At 37.1% G+C, this 20,168-nt stretch overlaps 2 protein-coding genes across 2 annotated transcripts; both read left to right on the top strand.

Moving 5' to 3' along the window:
- The first annotated feature begins 4,106 nt into the window (after positions 1-4,106).
- On the top strand, positions 4,107-7,271 carry LOC133877109 (calmodulin-7). Its single transcript, XM_062315350.1, has 2 exons — positions 4,107-4,324; positions 6,573-7,271. The coding sequence occupies exons 1-2, from the start codon at positions 4,249-4,251 to the stop codon at positions 6,944-6,946; spliced, it is 450 nt and encodes a 149-aa protein (XP_062171334.1). The 5' UTR covers positions 4,107-4,248; the 3' UTR covers positions 6,947-7,271.
- A 10,555-nt stretch (positions 7,272-17,826) lies between these two features.
- On the top strand, positions 17,827-18,875 carry LOC133876779 (uncharacterized). Its single transcript, XM_062315025.1, has 2 exons — positions 17,827-18,067; positions 18,448-18,875. The coding sequence occupies exons 1-2, from the start codon at positions 17,827-17,829 to the stop codon at positions 18,873-18,875; spliced, it is 669 nt and encodes a 222-aa protein (XP_062171009.1).
- The last annotated feature ends 1,293 nt before the right edge of the window (positions 18,876-20,168 follow it).

Here is a 20,168-nt window from a genome sequence, read left to right on the forward strand (position 1 = left end):
GTGCAATTATTATTATAAAATCGGGATGTTGTGGCTCTCTCAAAATTATTATAATAATTACGACTTCATTAACATCTAATAATTGTATAGACGCCCATAAAAAGCCACAGGAATAAAACAAACCAATATGAAAATGGGGTAAACTGTATTCTTCAAGGTACAATCAAGTGAGTTTCCAAGAAAGTGAGGGGGTTACAAGGACACTCTTAAATCCCAAGACTTTTCTAGACATAACTTTTCTAGACATTGTATTCCTAGATAGTACCATAAACATACACAACATATATGGTATTGTTAATTATTTTTAGGTCTAGACATTAAGCAATTTATATTTAAAAAATATAAATTAAAAAACAAAATATATTCCTATGTTCATGTATTAAAGAAACAATAATCTTAATACTAAACAATATAAATAATAAATGGAATAAAACCTTAATATAAAAGCATAAAACCAAGCATAGCTTAATGGTTTGAAGTTTGGCACTTTATGGACTTGAAAGTCCCAAGTTCTAATCTCACATGAGCCTAGTTTTATTTTATTTAAAAAATCTGAGTGGACTATTGGGTCAACCCTTTATATCGAGCGTGCTACTATATTGCGCTGACCCAAACGGGTCAGCCCACTTAATAACCTTTTTTTTTAAAAAAAAAAAAAAATCTGGATTGGGCTTGAAATGAAATAAACCCATACCCGAAACCCAAACCTTATGACCCGAAAACTTCATGGGTTTGAAACCCTACCCTTTACAATGTGTTGCAACCCAAAATCATAACACTAGCCGGAAAAAATGCAACCGCTGCCACCACCACCGCCGCCCCTTTAGCTTCCTCATGCGTTGGTGACTTGGAGCCGCCGCTCTTAACCCCAACTGCCACCTTATGCAGCGGCACTTCGTGGCCACTGCACAGAAGCCACGGCGACTCACATCGCCGTCCAACCGCCCTTCCTCAGCAACAACGGCAACCCATGTTGCCACTCGTTGTGCATCCAAGCGGCTAGCAAGGGCCACTAGTTCCGGTGAAGGAGAGAGGCTGCCTAGCCTCTCCTTACACGGAAAGACGCCGGCCATAGAGGGTCGATGCTCACTGCCAAGAGGAAGAAGGCCGCTATTCCGTCCAACACACAGACAGCTTGTAAAGGGCTACAGTTGCTGTTCTCCACTTGGGGCCGTGATGGGCCGCCGCTTGCTTTATGTCGCAGTTGCGCAAGGCCACAGACGATGCCGACCGGCAGGAAGCCATGACATTGTCCAACCCAGCACTGCCGCTGTTTCCTTTATGTGGCGAAAATCCGCTGGTTTGCGGTCACGATAGTGAGTTGAACCCAATAAATGATTCCAGATCCTTCCTTATGCAGTGATAAATCACTGCTTGATCCTTCAGCATCTAGTGGCTACGACACAGATCTTCCCTTATGCAGTGATAAATCACTGCTGGATCCTTCCCATATCCTTCAGTATATGGGAATATAAACTTTCATGCTTTTCAATGGCATATAACAATAATCCTAGGCAAACTTTGTTCACAAAAAAATTTACTAGATTCAACCCAAAAGGAGAATCAACAAAAATTTAACGCTGAGCAAATTGACATAGAGGCTGGCTTTGATAATACTGTTAGCATTTTATAATGAAAGCAACGGAATGATTGATCATAAATACCTCCAGTCATGCTTTGCTCAAACGTATGAAGAAAGATTCTGCAAAAAGAATTTTAGAGATGTTCTTCTAATCTATGCCTACTAAATGCCGTACTGATGGAGTACACAGGCTGTGTATTTATAAGTAGGGGTGGGCAAAACCGTGCAAAACCGCACCTCCCTGCATGAACCGCACTGCCCTGCCCAGGGTAAAATTTTAGGGAAAGAAGAGATGAAGCTTGAATTTTAGGGAAAAGGAAAGTCGTTTTCGTCGATTATTGAATGCCTTAAGGGTAAAATTGTAAAAAGTGTGAGGCTGGAAGACTCTAGAAACCACGTGGCAGATGAGGATTGACGTTTGTTTCAAAGTGACTTATAGCTGTAAGTCACTCTCCAAACGGTGCGTTTTGCATTTGGTTTGAAGTTTGATAAATCACTTTCATACGGTCCTAATTTCCACAAACAAAAAAACGTGAAAACTGAAAATTAAAAACGCTGCCCAGCCTCTTTCATTTTCCTCATCTTCTTCTTCCATCTTAAACCATCTCTGTCTTTCTCGCTCTTCCACTTCTTCTTCTTCTTCTTCTTCTTCTAGTTCTTCTAGGGTTTGCAGAATGGCGACCATGGAGAGCAAGAGTTTGATAGGCCTCATGAATCAGATCCAAAGCGCGACGGGCGTGGCTGACTCGTCGACGAGCATGGCTGATTCAAGACCTTCAGTTGTGGCTCAGGGATTTCGTCCTCGTCCATAGGTTGATGTTTCTCTGTTGCTATAATTTTTTTATGATTTGTTTGCTTCCTAAGAAAATCGAAGAAACGAGAAATTTGATGATTTGTTTGTGATTTGTTTTTGGCTTTGGTTTGGATCTGCCCCACCCCGCCCCGTGCACACCCCTATTTATAAGCTAGATTAAAGACCTTTTCAAGCCATTAGGGGCATATATGGTATTTCCAACATGTTTCTAATGATACTTGAAACGCAAAATTCATACAAAATCGTTTATGAAACCTAAAAAATTCCCTAAATGATGACCACATACGTCATATTACAAAATATTTGAAAAAAAGCCAAGAAACAACAAAGACCCACTTCAAAATATCATACAAAACTTAGAAAGAGAGAATACCCATTTCATGATAGCTGAAAATTAGAGTCCCATCACAGCCAAACAGTGAAAAAGCTTAACTCAAACAGGCCCTGAGATTACGATGGAAATGAAATATTAAAAAATAACGAGTTGAAACGCAGAGAACAAAAATGATGTGCAGAGATCTGAGGAATGCCGCCCGAAGAAATGTAGGGACCGAAAGAGGAAATATGGAGAATATTCAAATAGTACTCCAAATCGAAGCTAGCCATTATTCTGTTGCCAAAGGTAGAGACATGGGAGGTTCCCTGGAACGACATTTACCGTGTGTTTTGCTTAAGCCGTTTGTTCCAATGTTTTCTTTACTTTGTACGACGTCGTTGAGCTTAAAAGTAGTAAAACTAAATATAGACCGCCTATTGTTTTAACAGCAGATATTCTCTTAATATTTTTACACCATTATTGAAGTCAGATCCTCCATTATCTTTCTATATATCAATTAAATACTTTTTCTTTACAAAATATAAATTCCTACCTATTCTCACATTTTTTTTTTCACAAAATTTCTACATAATTTCCGATGAAAGGCAAAGAAATGAGAGAGAAAGAGAAAAATATTTCTTATTAAAATAATAGATTGAGAAGTTCTTTTGGTTCCCATACATTTGGTAGAATTATAACATTCTCGATACTTATAAAATCAATAGAGTATATGTTGTGAGTATTTTTTATGATTTTATTTCATTTTCCCTATATGTAGAGAAGAGAAGAGAATGAGCTATAAAAAAGCTGTTAAAAATGCTTTAAAAAACTCTTGAAACTAATTCCCTTGATGTTTCCTAAATCAAGGGAACACCATGTGTTACCCTAAATATAGAGTACCACTTTTACTCCCCTAAACATTAATTTAATATAGAATGGCTTTCTCTCATCTCTTTCTTTTCATTGTTCTCTAACGTTTATTTGAAAGAATATTTAAATTACCTTTTCTTTTTTTTCTATAATTTATTTGGATGAATATTTAAAAAGTATAGAAAAAGAATAAATGAAATTATTGTAAAGTTTAATTAAATAAAAAGCAGAAAATAGTTTCGTTCTTAAGTTTTTTTTTAAAAAAAATCTACAGAAATCTTCTAGCAGCTGCCAGTGCTAGTAGGGAATTTTCGTAAATACTTTGGTTGATGAGAGGCAGTTTAGTAAGTCAATGAAAAAAGACGATTTTCTTAAATACTGTATAGTTAATGAGGGGCAATATTGACCAGAAAAAAGATGATAATGAGGGGTAATATGGTCAAACGGTAATGACAAATTGACAATAAGATGAAGAAAAGTATTACGTGCGGATAGGAGAGAATCAGATGCCCTTCGGTGTTGGACAATCTTTGCGTTTATATATACCCTCTGGATCCCCTTCCTAATTTTCCACAGCGGGGACACAACAGAACACGCATATTTTCCCCTTCCTCGTCTTTGATATTCATTTTCTGTTATTAGCAAGCCAAGCAGGTTACCAAAAAAATGGCCGATCAGCTCACCGATGACCAGATCTCCGAGTTCAAGGAGGCCTTCAGCCTATTCGACAAGGACGGCGATGGTCTCGTTTCTTAAAGCCCTCTCTTTTCCTCCTTTCCTATCACTTTTTTAATTTTTATTTTTTTTTTAATACGGGTTTACCTCCTAATTTCAGATCCATTTTCTGTATTTTATTATGAATCAACAAATTGTTCCTTTGGATTTTATGTTTGTATGTTTCTGTTACAATTATTGGTGGTTGATCTAGGGTTTTCTTAAGGATTTGGCTTCCTGATTGCTGTTTGTTGTATTTATTTATTTATTTTTTTGTCGTGGATATTCATGTGTTAGATTTTCTTTTATCTTTTATCTTTGTGGAATTGTGATTTTGTATTTTTGTCTCCGTGTGTTAGGGTTCATGATCTGTTCGATTTTGATAGATCTACTCTTTCTTCGTTGTTTTGGTGGTTTTTCTTTGATATTTGTGGTGTGGTTGACTGGATCATATCATTCGTATGGAAAGGGAATGATTTGCGGAATGGCTATTCTATGTTTTCAGTCGATTTGCGGTTATCATTTTTAGAAAATGTCGGGCTTTTGATTTTGGAAAAGCACTTTTATGTTATGCTAGTGTTGTCATAAGATTTACATAGTGAGCTGTTTTACGGAATACGTTTTTTATTAATGGGAGAATGTGTTATGCATATTTGGTGCTCTGAGGTATTGGTGTATGTCATGTACGTGGGGTGGATAATTTCCTTTGCAAACACCTTCGTTAGGAGGTCCAGCTCCCTTGAAGCAGTCCTCACTGCCCCTCTCTATAGTTTTGACGTTTCAGTGTAGGAATTACTTTTTTTATGATCCTTCGCTGTAAGAAATATTCTGTGCTGTTTTGCTTTAAGGTAACCAAGATATTGTTGTGCTTGGCGGTATCTCTGTATGGTCCCCTTCTTTTATGTTTTGTTCTGTGTGTGCTTCTAATAAGCAGTTTGCTTCTTATCTGTGCAGCCTACTGTATTGAGATGTGTATTTTGACAATCTACTGTTGGAAAAGTTCATGGTGTAGTTTTAGGAGTTTAAAGTATAAAAGCTTCTTGGGGTTTATGATTTGTGGATGCTTCAACATGGATACTTGTTTTATAGATGTTGAACTCCAAAAGTTTAGACCTAAGGGCATAGGTAAATGTGCATGATTTTGTTAATTTATGAAGTTAAACACGTATTGTTTATCTATCATCGACTCTGATTGACTCTTACATGGATAGCGGAATAATAGTCAAAATATAAACTATGTATCAGTTTCTTGAAAGAATGGAAAATCTTATAATTGTGCTCGTCTTAGGTAATTGAAGGCAAAATATATTTGATTGTGTCCAAATGAATGTTCGAGACAGGTTGATTCCAGTTTCCTTTCAAGTGCCTGTAACACCTAATTTTCAGTAGAAGTTTCCAACAAACTGTAACTTGGGTTGATTTAGAAAAATCCATTTATTTTAGCTAGCATCTTTGAGATATGCTTGCAGCGATTCTGAGGCTTTATTGGAAACAGTTATGGAGTTAATACATAAACTATTAATTCTATGATTAGACAATAATGGAACCTAACTACAGAATCTTCTTTTTCTTTTAATTTATATAATTCATAATGTTAATTTCAAATTACTTAAGGCTTGTTGAATTATGTGTGTTTTTGTTGAATTTGGAGAATTTGTGCAAGTGGTTACTTCCTCATATCTTAAGCGTTTGCATTGATCACATGGCAGCATGGTGTCATTATTTTTTGTTTACTCTTAAGAAGGATCCTAGAGATGAGGAGTTTGTAGAATGCACCTTACATCTTCTTAAAGGTTTTTTTTGGGTTGTGTTTTTTTGGGTTTCTTTGTTTTGTGCGTTTTTGGTATCATGTTTTCTTCTTTGGTTGGCCCTTTTGCTTAACAGGGGATTGATGAAGCAGTTAAAAAATGTTGAAATTCACACTAAACAATTTTTATTGTTAACATTTAATTGTTATCCCTTCTTCCATTTGTCTGCATCTAATGTTGGTGTATGCTTAGAAGTTTGTGATGCGATTAGAATGGAAGAGTTGTGTTGGTGTTGTTTCTTATCTTAGCTTTTTTGGTTCAATATAGAAAAGGAAGACTTAAGTTTCAACAGTTATAGTAATGACGATAAAGAAAATTGAAAATGGGGAAGAAGTTGGAAAAGTAGGCCTTGTTGTTTATTTTGATGCTTGAGAAATGAAACTCGGGTAGGCTTCAATATATCTGGGTTAAATGTAATGCTGAAACTGTTTTTATATACCATTCTAATAGTCCTAACTTTTGCTACAGGCTGTATCACTACCAAGGAGCTTGGGACCGTAATGCGATCACTGGGGCAGAACCCAACTGAAGCGGAGCTACAGGACATGATAAATGAGGTTGATGCTGATGGGAATGGTACCATTGACTTCCCAGAGTTCCTTAACCTGATGGCCCGTAAGATGAAGGACACTGATTCGGAGGAGGAGCTCAAGGAGGCTTTTCGGGTGTTTGACAAGGACCAGAATGGCTTCATTTCTGCAGCTGAGCTCCGCCATGTTATGACAAATCTTGGTGAGAAGCTGACCGATGAGGAAGTTGATGAGATGATTCGGGAGGCTGATGTGGATGGAGATGGACAGATCAACTATGAGGAGTTTGTCAAAGTCATGATGGCCAAGTGAGGATTACTCCACAAAAACTAAAATTTGGAAAGCATAAAAACATAAAAGGGAACGGGGCAGATAAGTTTGATGACATTTCTATTTCCCATTAGGACATCTTTTCACATGGTATTAGCTTTGGTTGGTTGGTTGTCTCTTCCTGTTAGCATTATTTGTGGCACTTTTGTTTAGTATCTACTTGTTTGCTGTGTCTCTTGTTTAGTAGCTTGGGTTGTTAGTGTCTTTTTACTTTACATTTGTTATTTTTCTTTCTACATTTGGTATTATGAACCTAGAACAATTGGATGAATCTGATGCTTTTGCTTATGGTGACTAATTTTGTTAATGTTCCAAGCTATTTTTTGTATGTGCTGTCTTCTCTGAACTTTGCAGTAGTTTATTATCATAAGACACAATTTAAATTGGCAGTTGTCTGATTGATTCTATGTTTGTTCACACCATGTCATTTTGGTTCCATTATTACTAAACTGAAAAATTCCAGGCCGATTTAATTTGCCAAACCAGAGAGAAAGTTGCATCAGTTTGCGGAACTGCTATGCCTCGCCTCCCTCTGGACTTTAGAGTCTAATTACATGGAGAGTTAGCTACTTTTTGATTCAGCCAAGGTGGTGAAAGTAATTCTGGTATTCTCCTGATGATTGGAACTCTAAATTTCCGTTGTGCAATGTTAGATAGAATCTCTTGGGCTAAGACAAGTGGATAATTGCCTGTATCTGTTTGATGAAGATACGTGCTAATAGTTCCATGTCAGTGAGTGAATTTTGGCGTGTGCGCACGTGCCTGCACGGAGCTGGATGTTTAAACACCTTCATTTAGATATAGATACACTTTAAGCGTTGATAGAGGTTCCTGTACAGCATTTAGGCGTAGGTACACGCTATAAGATATGTGCTAATAGTAGTTAAGGCTGTCCTCACTGACGTGCCATAGAAGGCTTAGGGGCAATTTGAAAACGGTTTTGTTGAATATCTTAGGTCTATTTAAAGGAAGTTCTTACATAAAACATGTTACGTTAGCAAGTGTGATAAACGAGTAACAAATAACATTACTCTACCGAAATACTATTGGGATGCATGGTAAAGACAATATGGGGTGGGGTTCCGCACATTCGGGCATTAGTATCGCTGGTTAGGCTTTTCGGCCTGGGGCGGGGTGGGAAAAAACCCAAAATTGGAGGATGAAGGAAAAAAAGAGCCGAGCATGGTTGACTAGATGATGGGCCATGTTTGTAGAGGGACAAGTATATTGCAAGAGCACGAAAGGAATAAGTCCGAAAGGGACGTTGAGAAAATGGCTTCGTGGAATCTTGCGTGTATGCTCGCTGTCTATACACAAGAATGGGTCTGTCAGGATCTTGAGAAACACTTGAGTAATGTGGGGTGTAATAACTGCCACCGATTTACAGGATCTTCCACACCAGTGGGCTCTGATTTTTTCCACTGTTTTAGATATATTCCGTGGTCGAAGACCTACAATGGGTCTGTCACATCTTTGGGCGAAATTAAAGCAGTTATCAAACAACAACAGCAAAAGAAACTTAAGTTTTTATTTTTCTAAAGACTAATATTTTGTACTTTGGGGGACCGCATTGTCTAGGTTTGATGGGGTAAGATTTGGATGGTTCTAAAGTTCAGCCAATGCTAAATTTTGAGTAGGTTGTGGCGTAGTTAGTTTTAATAATTGTATTTTATTTTAAATTTGTTTAGTCCGTAGGAATGAAGCCATTCCGTTATTGGTTGCAAACCATTATTAGAAATAGTTATTCATATTCCCTTAAAATGCTGAATAATTATTTCTCTAAAAAAGATGAGGAATGAAAATAACATTTTTCTAAAAAAAAAACTTTAAAATTTTTTTTTTTCCTTCCTTGGAATTATTATTATTATTATTATTGGGTTTCAAAAAAAAAAAAAAAATGTTTTTAGGGAATCCATTTTTTAGTTGGGGTATTTTAAAAAAATTTAATTCAAATTCCAGTATCATTATAGTGTACAAAACGTACAATTAATTAGAGGATTACACTAATGCGATAGTTTTTGGATTTTTTAGTTATAGCAAAAGAGGCCCGAAATATTTCATCGTTATTTTTAGAAATAATATTATCCTGAGTAGCTATAATTAATTCAAGCTCATGTATCCATGGCTTAATGTCAAAGAATGAATTAATTGCATGAAATAGACACTGTGGACATATGCTACTACTCCTATCAAAATTATTGAATATTATATATATATATATATATATATATATATATATAGGGAAATAACATGCTAGAAGTTGCCTCGTACGACTCCTACTTCTTTTTGCTGGGATACAGCCTCGTAATTGCAAGGGGCCTACAAGTATAATTTCTACATGTGCTTATGGATGTTTCATGTTTGTGCATGTGTCTAAACTTGTTGTGTTACACTATTGAATAATTTTTGGTAGCAATTATTTTATGTGCCAATTAGGAGTTCTTTCTCTCTTAATCTTTGTTTATGGGAAGAGTAATGCTAAAAATTACATTTTTATTTCATAGTTATCTTACAATTTTGACGTGACAGTCTCAACCAATCTTTGAATTAGTTATTGTTAAGAAAAAAAAAAAAAATTTAAGAGTTGATTGTGACTGTCATATCTATTTTTGTCATTATTTTAATGGAAAACTTAGAGTATGGGCATTATTTGTCTTAATATTAAATAAATTTAACTTGGAAGCATGATTATAAAGCCGCCAATAAGGTTTTCAATTTATTTATTTATTTTAATTAATTTCAGAAAAAGATACAGGAAAATTGGAGAGAGCAAGAGACAGAAACAGCCTAGAAAGGGCTCAAAGGGAGACAAAGTCGGTGATAGCAGTAGACGTCGTCGTAGCATTCGTGAATGTCGAATCCTTTAATAATTACGAGCCAACTACCCATGCATGCTCCTAATAACGATGTTGTTTCTTGTTCCACCTTGTACAATTAAGACTACCCAGTAATAATAATAAAAGGTTCTAGAACCAAACTCAAATGGATTGAGTTACATATTATATGAAAGCTTTTGTCACTCAATTGGTAACTATTGAAGAAGTCAATTAGCTACAACTTTTCCAAGTATTTGCATCAGAATTGGCAACTTTTCCTTTTTCTTTGGGGTGTGCCAGGCCCTTTTAGTAGTGCAATGCCGGGTGGACGAAAAGCCCAACAATTTACTGTTTGAATTGATGTGAGAGGAGCACCATAAGTTTTCTCTCATAACTACGTGGAACAAATAATTGCTGATATCTTGGGTTGTCCCCTAAAGAACCTTCTTCCAAAACCCTAATTTTCAACTTGCAGAGCTCAACATTTCTAGTCCTGGACAAAAAGGACGAATTTTGATCTTTCGGCTTTTGAAGGAAAAGATAGATCCCGTTTGTTATCAAAAGAAAGGAAATGCCTTAGCTTAGAAAACCCAGATTCGAGCCCTAGAGCCCAACATTTTAGTGTTTTATAGAATGAAAATTAGACGATCTTGATCTTTGGGTTTTAGAAGGAAAAGGAGAGCCCATTTGTCAACAAGTAAAGGAGATAATACTATAGGGCTTGAGAAACAAAATATAGGTTCCAAACTCATATAAGATTCCTAAAGCCCGATATCCATTATCCTTGGATGAAAATAGAACCACCAATTAACTTCCCACATATTTCCTCCCAGAGATATGTTTGTTGCAATTCAAGTGTACATCAGTTGTACACCAGTGCTTTAGTATTTTTTTAAAAATAAAAAATAAACAATAAAAAATATTGGTCCACGTGAGAGTTAGTGTACAACTGATGTACACTTGAAGTGCAACAAACATATCTCTTCCTCCAATTTGTGGCCTAGATTTTAGCACGTCCTTTAAGTGTAATCCTAGGGTCCAAAACAAAGTACAACCTCTAACTCTAACCACACTTAATTCACGTGTCAAAAAAAAAAAAAAAAAAAAACACTTAATTTATGTGATGCTCCGTTTAAAAATTAATTTTTTTTTTCTAAAAGATTAACCCAATCACATAACCATCAAAATATTTTATTTTTACAAAATAAATAAAATGCTTTTAATCCATTTATTTTCCTCCACGAACGTTCTCAATTTTCTTGAAACATTCGTTATACCTTTGATAAATTGTTTGTCACCATTTCGCGAACAATCATGAGAAACCTTAGTTGACTTGGCCAATCAATTCTTATCCCTTCGCAAACAATCGTGGTCCCTACCACGAACAATCTTTGACGTATTGTATAGTGTGTCGGAAAGTACATTCCACGCCTTCAGCATGTATCAGATTGTTTCACGAACAATCATTGCCGTACGCCGAACGATCACCTAACCCTAAATTTTACACGAACGTTCATTACTTACTTGAGAAACATTTGTCAAATGACTAAATCAGTTGATCTTTATCCTCTGCATTCATTTCCTATAAATACTATAACACCCCAGAAAAATCTAAAACACTTAAAGTGTAATTAAAAGAAATTAGGTTTAATTTAATTTAAATTCTTTTATAAAGACTTTTGGATAAATATGAATAAAAGAATATCCTAGAAGAATGAAGTGGCTTAAAGTTTTTTTTTTTTTTTTTTTAAAAAAATAATAAATAAATATGTGTAGAACCCGGCCAATAGAACAAGCTAGCAAGGAGTCTTCTTCTTGAAGTATAGTGAAACATGTCACTACAGGTGTGTTTTTTTTTTTTTTTTTTTTCCAGCCATTTCACTCTTTTCTCTTCTCCACGTAGCAGCAGTCCACTTGACACTTTGCAGCCATGCATCTTCACCTCAGCATGTTGCTGCCACGACAATCCCTGCTTCCTTTGTTAAAAATAAATCAGGCTGCAACTCCTTCTTCCTCACCACTCCACTCATCAAATCCAGAAGCTAGTATACGTTTTGTTCAAGAAATCAGCAGCAAGTATTTTTCTCCTCTGCCTTCTTGTTATATTTTGTTTCTTTTTCACTTAAGATGCTTCTGGATGATTTATTTTCTTTTTCTTATTTTGTTGAAAACACCCCCCCACACACACCCTTTTTTCTTTTATTCTTCTTTTTTTTTTTTTTTTTTTTTTTTTTTTTTTTTTTTTTTTTTTTTTCCTATTTCTTTCTTCTTCTTGTTCTGTTCTCTTTTTTGAGAGAAGTCGAGAGAGGGAAATTGAGAAATCGGGAGAGGAAGACCAAGGGAGAATTGGAGAGGGAAGAAAGGGGGAGATTCCAGCGGATCTGCAGCCACAGAGGAGTAGCCAACGCTGGTGGGTCACGGGCGGCATCGATGACGACAGGGGAGGGGGTTTTTCCAACACTTTTTGTGTGCCCAAACAATGGAAATGCAATTTTTGGGTAATTAGGATCCTCAGCGTTGATTTTTAGTGATGGGTCTTTGAAAATTTTAGGTGTTTTTGATTCTCTCCAACTAATGGCTGATTGGGCATTGTAGATTCTTGTGTTTGTTTAAATTGATTGGGTCTGAAATTTTGGGTTGATTTGTGGATTGTTGTGATTGTTGGAATTTAGTTTAGATATTGACCGAATGGTGTTGAAAAATTTTGGGCTTTGTTGAAAGATTTTGTTTGTGGCCAAGTTTGATTTTCCCCTCCTGTTGTGTTTTGGTTGACAATAGCTAAAAGTAATTTTTGTGTTGTGTCCAAATTATGATGGTTCAGTATTCCCTGTTGATGACTTTGAAATATACATACTGGTTAGTTCTATAATTAATTGTCTGTAATACCCACAGGATCTATGATAACTTTTGAGCATGTCACTTATGGTTTACTTGTTAAAAAGTTTGGATTTGAAGTTTATATTTTTGTTGTTTTCATTTTCTCTTCCAACATGGTTTCACATGTAACTCTTGTAGAATTTGAGTATTTTACTAAATTTTGCCTTGATACCCATATGAGTTATGGCTCTCCTTTCACATGGGTCAGAATTTTATCCATAATATGTTGAGATCATGTTGCATAAACATTCTCTTAATATTTAGTTACTTGTTGTATATGGTGCTTGGTATGGTTATTTGACTCTTATCCAAGAAATATTATCCTAAGTAGGAATAAGTTTTAAAAATAGTATGGATGCTAAAATTTTGATATTAAGAGAATAGATTTTTGATTATCCTTTGCTAAATGAATTTTTATGATCTACCTAGGTAGAGGTATTTAAGATTTTGCTCAAGAAATCTAAGTAAGGGAAACATAACCTTAAAACCCCGGCAAAATTTTAATAAATTTTTTTTCAAGTGAAAAAGTCAGGGATTTTCCTAAAACCCTTTTTACTTCTCCATATTACTTGTCCTTTAAATTTTGTCATTACTTTTATTACATCTTATTGCATAATTATATAATGTGGTTAGAATTTCATGAGGTCATGAATATTTGTATTTGTGCACCATATCGTATATGTTGCATGTGCTCCATGTGAGCGAAAAATGGTGGCATCATCGTATTTACATGTGCATATATTACACAAAGTTTTTACCCCATGGCACCATTGTGTTACGATCCGGATCCATCTGATTTAAATGGGTAGTGTGACAATCACACCAAAAGTGTGGGCTATTGGTCGGGTGGTCTTCAACTAGGGAAGTTCTTAACCCAGCCGCTCTCTCATTTGACAACAGGATGAGCCTATAGGTCCTTCGGGATCCGTCCTTTTGGACGTGCCAAACGTGCGCCGCTCACAACTAAATAGCGAGAGTGGGCCAATGGAGGTTAAAACTTATACACTGCATAAATGATTCATGCATCATCCTGTGTTTGATCTAGTTGGATATAAATGTTACTTTATCTTCTAAAATTATTTTTTTAACTCTATTTAGATTTTTTGAAAAATATTACATTCTTGCTCGTTGTGCTTTCCTTACTGAGTTGCCAAACTCACCCATTTTCCCTTAATATTTTTCAGATGGCCGTGTATATCATAGTGATGAGAGGTAGGGCACCCATGGGTTTACTGATTGTTAAAGACCCATACATTTGGCCATTCGAGTGGGACAAATGGACCCACTGTGTCGTACTGTAGCAGGAGTAGCTGTCAGAACATACTAGCAGTTAGCTGATGTCGTACAACTTTTTTTTTTTTTTTTGTGTGTGTGTGTGTGTGTGTGTAACTATACACCTTACTGTCCCATACTTATTCAGAAGGACATCTAACAACTTTGGTTGATAGCTTTTGTGTATACCTCCTTACTTTTGTTAAAATATATGTAATGAACAATAGTCCCCGGTGTAATATTTTTTGTTGCTGCTAATGATATAATACAAATATTCCTTTCACTTATGTCTTGGGCCTCTTTGACTTTAATTATTTTAGAATAGATTTATTAAAGTTTGTGTTCCCTTTATATTCCAAAATAGGGGCGTGACAGCATGGTATCAGAGCAAAGTCAATGTAAGTTTGACTTGCTAAGGAACCTAGGGAATAGCATGGAAACCTAGGTTTAGGTTAGGATGCATTACTACACTCACGATTGAAAATTTTTGTATGTAATTAAATAGGAAACTCTAACTTTGACGTGTTGCAGAGTTATGGTAGAGAGAGGAGAAGGATCATCACAAGGCTTAGGAACTGAGACTGCCCAAGACATGGCTCAGATGTTTCAAGCTATGGCTAGGGAATTTGTTATGGCCATAACCGATCTTAGAAGAGAAGTACCATGAAGAAGAGCGCGGTTACCTATTCAAACGCTTCGAACGACTCCACATTTCCCCGTTTGATGGAAAATGAGATCCCATGGAGTGCGAAAACTAGCTGATCGATGTGGAAGAAATTTTGTGACTTGCAGGCTACATAGAAGAACAGAAGGTGCAGTACAACTTATATCGACTATCAGGCGAAGTCAGAAATTGGTGGATTGGCAAGAAGGTGTTACTGATTCAAGAGCTGGTAGCGAGGAAGCAATCTCTTGGTCGCGATTCCAAAAAGAATTTCTCCAACAATATTTTCCTAAAATCCTCAGAGATGTAAAGGCTCGAGAATTCATGGATCTTACCCATGGAAATATGAAGGTCGGTCAATATGCTGGTCGTTTCAATGAATTGGCGCGTTTCGCTCTTTACTTGGTGGCGGATGAAGAAAATCGAGTGAGAAAGTTTGAACGAGGCCTCAACCCCCGAATCCACAGCCTAGTGGTATGTCTAGAAATTCGCGTCTTTGTTGAATTGGTGAACAAGGCCTTCCTAGCTGAGGAAAGTTTGAAGAGGAATGCTATGGCAATGGCGGAATCACGAAAGAGAACTGCATCCCCACTGAACCAAAACCAAGCTGGGTGGAGACAAGGACCGAATGGTAACAATCAAGAAGTCAGATCTAGAGGGAATGGGCCGAGTTCAGCTAACGACACTTTTTGCCCAATGTAACTGCCATCATCAAGGACAATGTCGCATAGGGACCAACAATTGTTTTCGGTGTGGACAAAGCAGACATTTTGTACGAGACTGCCCCAAGGCAAAGGTAGGAGATAGATCTCGGCAACAAGGAAATGGACAAAAGCAGTTTACCCAAGCTAGAGTATATGCTCTCACGCTAGGCAAAGATGAGATTGAAAACAAAGTAGTTACACGTATTCTACCCCTCTTTACTGGTAAGGCTGTCGTTTTGTTCGATTCTAGTGCTACTCATTCATTTATATCAACTAAATATGCTAGTAGATTTCATATTAGTTTAGAGCCAATGGAAGTAGGAGTGCTAGTAGCTACCCTAGTAGGAAAAGCTGTGATATGCAGGAAAATAGTTTTGGGCTGTCCAACTTGCATTGAGGGGAGAACCCTTACGACTAATTTGATAGTTTTTGACATGTAAGGGTTCGATATCATCCTCGGGATGGATTGGTTGTCAAACAATCATGTCATCATCGATTGTTGCAACAAAGAAATAATCTTTCATTTACCAGCCGACACTGAGTTCAAATTTGTTGGAACTAAGTGAGCATTACACCGCAATTGATTTCAGTAACGCAAGTCAAGCGATATTAGAAGGATGTCAAGTCTACCTAGCATGCATAAAAGAATCATCTCATGAAGAAAAGAAGATAGGTGACATACCTGTGGTGCAAGAATTCCTTGACGTTTTTCCAGAAGACCTTCCAGGACTTCCTCCAAACAGGGAGATAGAATTATGCATTGAGCTAACTCCAGGAACAACTCCTATATCCATAGCACCCTACCGAATGGCACCAACGGAATTAAAAGAATTGAAGACCCAGCTACAAGAATTGTTGGACAAAGGATTTATTTGCCCAAGCGTATCACTATAGGGAGCGCCTATACTCTTTGTGAAAAAGAAGGATGGTACTTTTCAGACGTGTATTGATTATTGAGAACTCAATAAAGTCACCATCAAGAATAAGTATCCACTACCCCGCATAGACGATTTGTTCGACCAGCTACAGGGCGCACAGATTTTCTCAAAGATCGACATTCGATCAGGGTATCATCAACTGAAGATAAGGAGGGAAGACATACCTAAGACGGCTTTCCGTACACGTTATGGCCACTATGAGTTCTTAGTGATGCCATTTGGTTTAGCAAATGTGCCAGCAGTTTTTATGGGCTTAATGAATCGAGCGTTCCGAGAATTTCTGGACCAGTTTGTGGTAGTGTTCATCGATGATACTTTAATCTACTCTAAGAGTCTAGAAAAACATGAAGACCACCTGAGAATTGTTCTACAAAAGCTTAGAGAGGAGCGACTCTATGCTAAATTCTCCATGTGCGAATTTTGGCTCAAAAGAATTTCTTTCCTCGGACACGTAATCTCTAAAGAAGGCATAACGGTAAATCCCAAGAAAGTTGAAGCTGTGGTAAATTGAGAGAGACCTACCAAAGTCCATGAGATCGAAGCTTTCTTGGTTTGGCAGGTTATTATCGGCATTTTGTGGAAGGATTTTCAAAACTATCTGGCCCGTTAACTGCTCTAACAAAGAAGAATGCTCGTTTCAAGTGGACCGACAAATGCGAATGTAGTTTTCAAGAGCTAAAACAAAGATTGGTGACTGCTCCGATTCTGATGCTTCCCTCAGGATCCAGTGGATTTGTTATTTATAGTGATGCTTCTAGAAGAGGACTCGGCTGCGTTCTTATGCAAAACGGTAAGGTAGTAGCCCACACTTCTCAGCAACTAAAAAACCACGAGTTGAACTACCCCATTCAAGATTTGGAGCTCGCTACTATGATTTTCGCATTGAAGATTTGGAGGCACTACCTCTATGGAGAAAAATGTGAAATTTATATTGACCACAAAAGTCTCAAGTACTTGTTCACGCCGAAAGAATTAAATTTGAGACAAAGGCAATGGCTAGAATTAATAAAGGCTTACGACTGCGTAATCAACTGCCACCCTAGGAAAGCCAACATAGTTGCAGATGCACTGAGTAGGAAGTCTAGAGGAGGAGGAGCATGTCTAAAGACCTTGTCACGAGAACTATAGACAGATCTTCAAAGATTCAATATAAGAATTGTTCAACGTGAATTTCAAGCATTAATGGTAAAATTGGAGATTCATCCTACTCTCCTAGAGAGAATCCGCATAACTCAAGAACAGGATGACAAGACCACCCGCTTGAAGGAGAAGATCAACAAAGGGTTGGGTTTTTATATCACATTAGATGGGCTGTTCAAGTACCAAAATAGATTTTGTGTTCCAAATGATGAGGAGATAAAGAAACTGATATTAGAAGAAGCACACTTCTCACCATACTCGGTGCATCCTGGAGGAATGAAAAATGTATCATGAACTTAAAGGTTATTTCTAGTGGAATGGAATGAAACAAGACGTTGCTAAATTTGTAGAACGATGCTCAACATGTCAACAAGTTAAAGCGGAACATTAGAGACCTACAAGATTGTTGCAACCTTTGGAGAGACCAGTGTGGAAATGGGAGGCAATAGCCATGGACTTTTTGGGAGGGTTACCACGAACTCAAGCTGGGCATGATATAATATGGGTGATCGTAGACAAACTAACTAAAACCACTCAATTTATACCAGTAAGGGTGAAATATTCTCTGGGGAAGCTAACAGAACTTTATATATGGGAGATAGTCAGACTGCATGGAGTAGCCGAGTCGATAGTGTCGGACAGAGACCCTCGTTTCACGTCAAGATTCTGGAAGAGTTTACAAGAAGCAATGGGTACCAAATTGCAATTTAGTTTTGCTTACCATCCTCAGACTGACATACAATAAAAAAGAACCATCCAAACGCTGGAAGACATGTTACGAGCTTGTGTATTGGATTTCAGTGGTAGCTGGGAGTGCTACCTTCCTTTGATAGAATTCGCCTATAATAACAGCTACCAAGCCAATATTGGGATGGCCCCGTATGAAGCTCTGAATGGATGAAAATGCCGTTCCCCGCTTATTGGGAAGAGCTAGGTGAACGGAGAATTTTAGGACCGGATATCGTGCAAGATACCTTAGATAAGGTTGTTTTAATCCGATGAAGATTATCAGTAGCTAAAGATTGACAAAAAAGCTACGAGGATGTACGTCGAAGAGCCTTAGAATTTGCAGATGGCGACAAGGAGTTTCTTAGAGTGGCACCCATGAAGGGAGTAACTAGATTCGGCAAGAAAAGGAAATTGAATCCTCGCTACGTCGGACCATTCAAAATTTTAGAAAGAGTAGGCCCGGTAGCTTACCAGTTAGCCTTGCCACCAAATCTAGCTAGAATACACGACGTTTTCCATGTCTCTATGCTGAGGAAGTACGCCCCTGATCCATCGCATGTCATCAAATACGAGCCTCTACAATTACAAGAAGACCTGACTTATGAGGAAATTCCAATGAAGCTATTGGATTGCAAGGTTCAAGAGCTACGCACCAAAAGCATTCCATTAGTAAAAGTTCTATGGAGAAATCATGAAATTGAAGAAGCGTCATGGGGATTAGAAGATGATATACGCAAGAAATACCTATCTCTATTTACTGAGAACTATTAGAATATAAGGTATGCGATAATACGTAAGTTTATTATTTTTATATGTATGCGGGTAGTTGCAATATAGTGCGTTTGTTTAGACTAAGAAAATTTCGAGGACAAAATTTTTATAAGGAGAAAGGTTATAACACCCCAGAAAAATCTAAAACACTTTAAGTGTACTTAAAAGATATTAGGTTTAATTTAATTTGAATTCTTTTATAAAAACTTTTGGATAAATATGAATAAAAGAATATCCTAGAATAATGAAGTAGCTCAAAGTGTTTTTTTTTTTAAAGAAATAAATAAATAAATATGTGTAGAAGCCACTAGAACAAGCTAGCAAGGAGTCTTCTTCTTGAAGTATAGTGAAACGTGTCACTGCAGGTGTTTTTTTTCAGCCACCTCACTCTTTTCTCTTCTCCAGAAAGAAGCAGTCCACTTGACACTTTGCAGCCATGCATTTTCCAACCTTAACACCTTGCAGCCATGCATTTTCACCTCAGCATGTTGCTGCCACGACAATCCCTACTTCCTTTGTTAAAAATAAATCAAGCTGCAATTCCTTCTTCTCCATCACTCCACTCCTCAAATCCAGAAGTCAGTATACGTTTTGTTCAAGAAATCAGCAGTAGGTATTTTTCTCCTCTGCCTTTTTGTTATATTTTGTTTCTTTTTCACTTAAAATGCTTTTGGAGGATTTATTTTCTTTTTCTCTTTTTGTTGAAAACACCCACACATACACACCCTTTTCTTTTTCTCTTCTATTTCTTTCTTCTTCTTGTTCTGTTCTCTTTTCTAAGAGAAGTCGAGAGAGGGAGATTGAGAAATTGGGAGAGGAAGATCGATGGAGAACCGGAGAGGGAAGAAAGGGGGAGATTCCAGCGGATCTGCCGTCGCAGCGGAGTAGCTGACGTCGGCGGGTCACGGCTGACGCCGGCGATGACAGGGGAGGGGGTCTTTCAACACAAGCCCAAATAGTGGAAATTCAATTTTTGGGTAATTAAGATCCTCAGAGTTGATTTTAAGTGATGGGTCTTTGAAAATTTTAGGTGTTTTTTATTCTCTCCAACTAATGGCCGTTTAGGCATTGTAGATTCTTGTGTTTGTTTAAATTGATCGAGTCTAAAATTTTGGGTTGATTTGTGGATCGTTGTTATTGTTGGAATTTAGTTTAGGTATTGACCGAATGGTGTGGAGAAATTTTGGGCTTGTGTTGAAAGATTTTGTTTGTGGCCAAGTTTGATTTTCCCATCTTGTTGTGTTTCGGTTGACAGTAGCTAAGAGTAATTTTTGTGTTCTGTTTCCAAATTAT

The sequence above is a fragment of the Alnus glutinosa genome, chromosome 9, assembly GCF_958979055.1.
Source record: "Alnus glutinosa chromosome 9, dhAlnGlut1.1, whole genome shotgun sequence".
NCBI classification, from domain to species: Eukaryota; Viridiplantae; Streptophyta; class Magnoliopsida; order Fagales; family Betulaceae; genus Alnus; species Alnus glutinosa.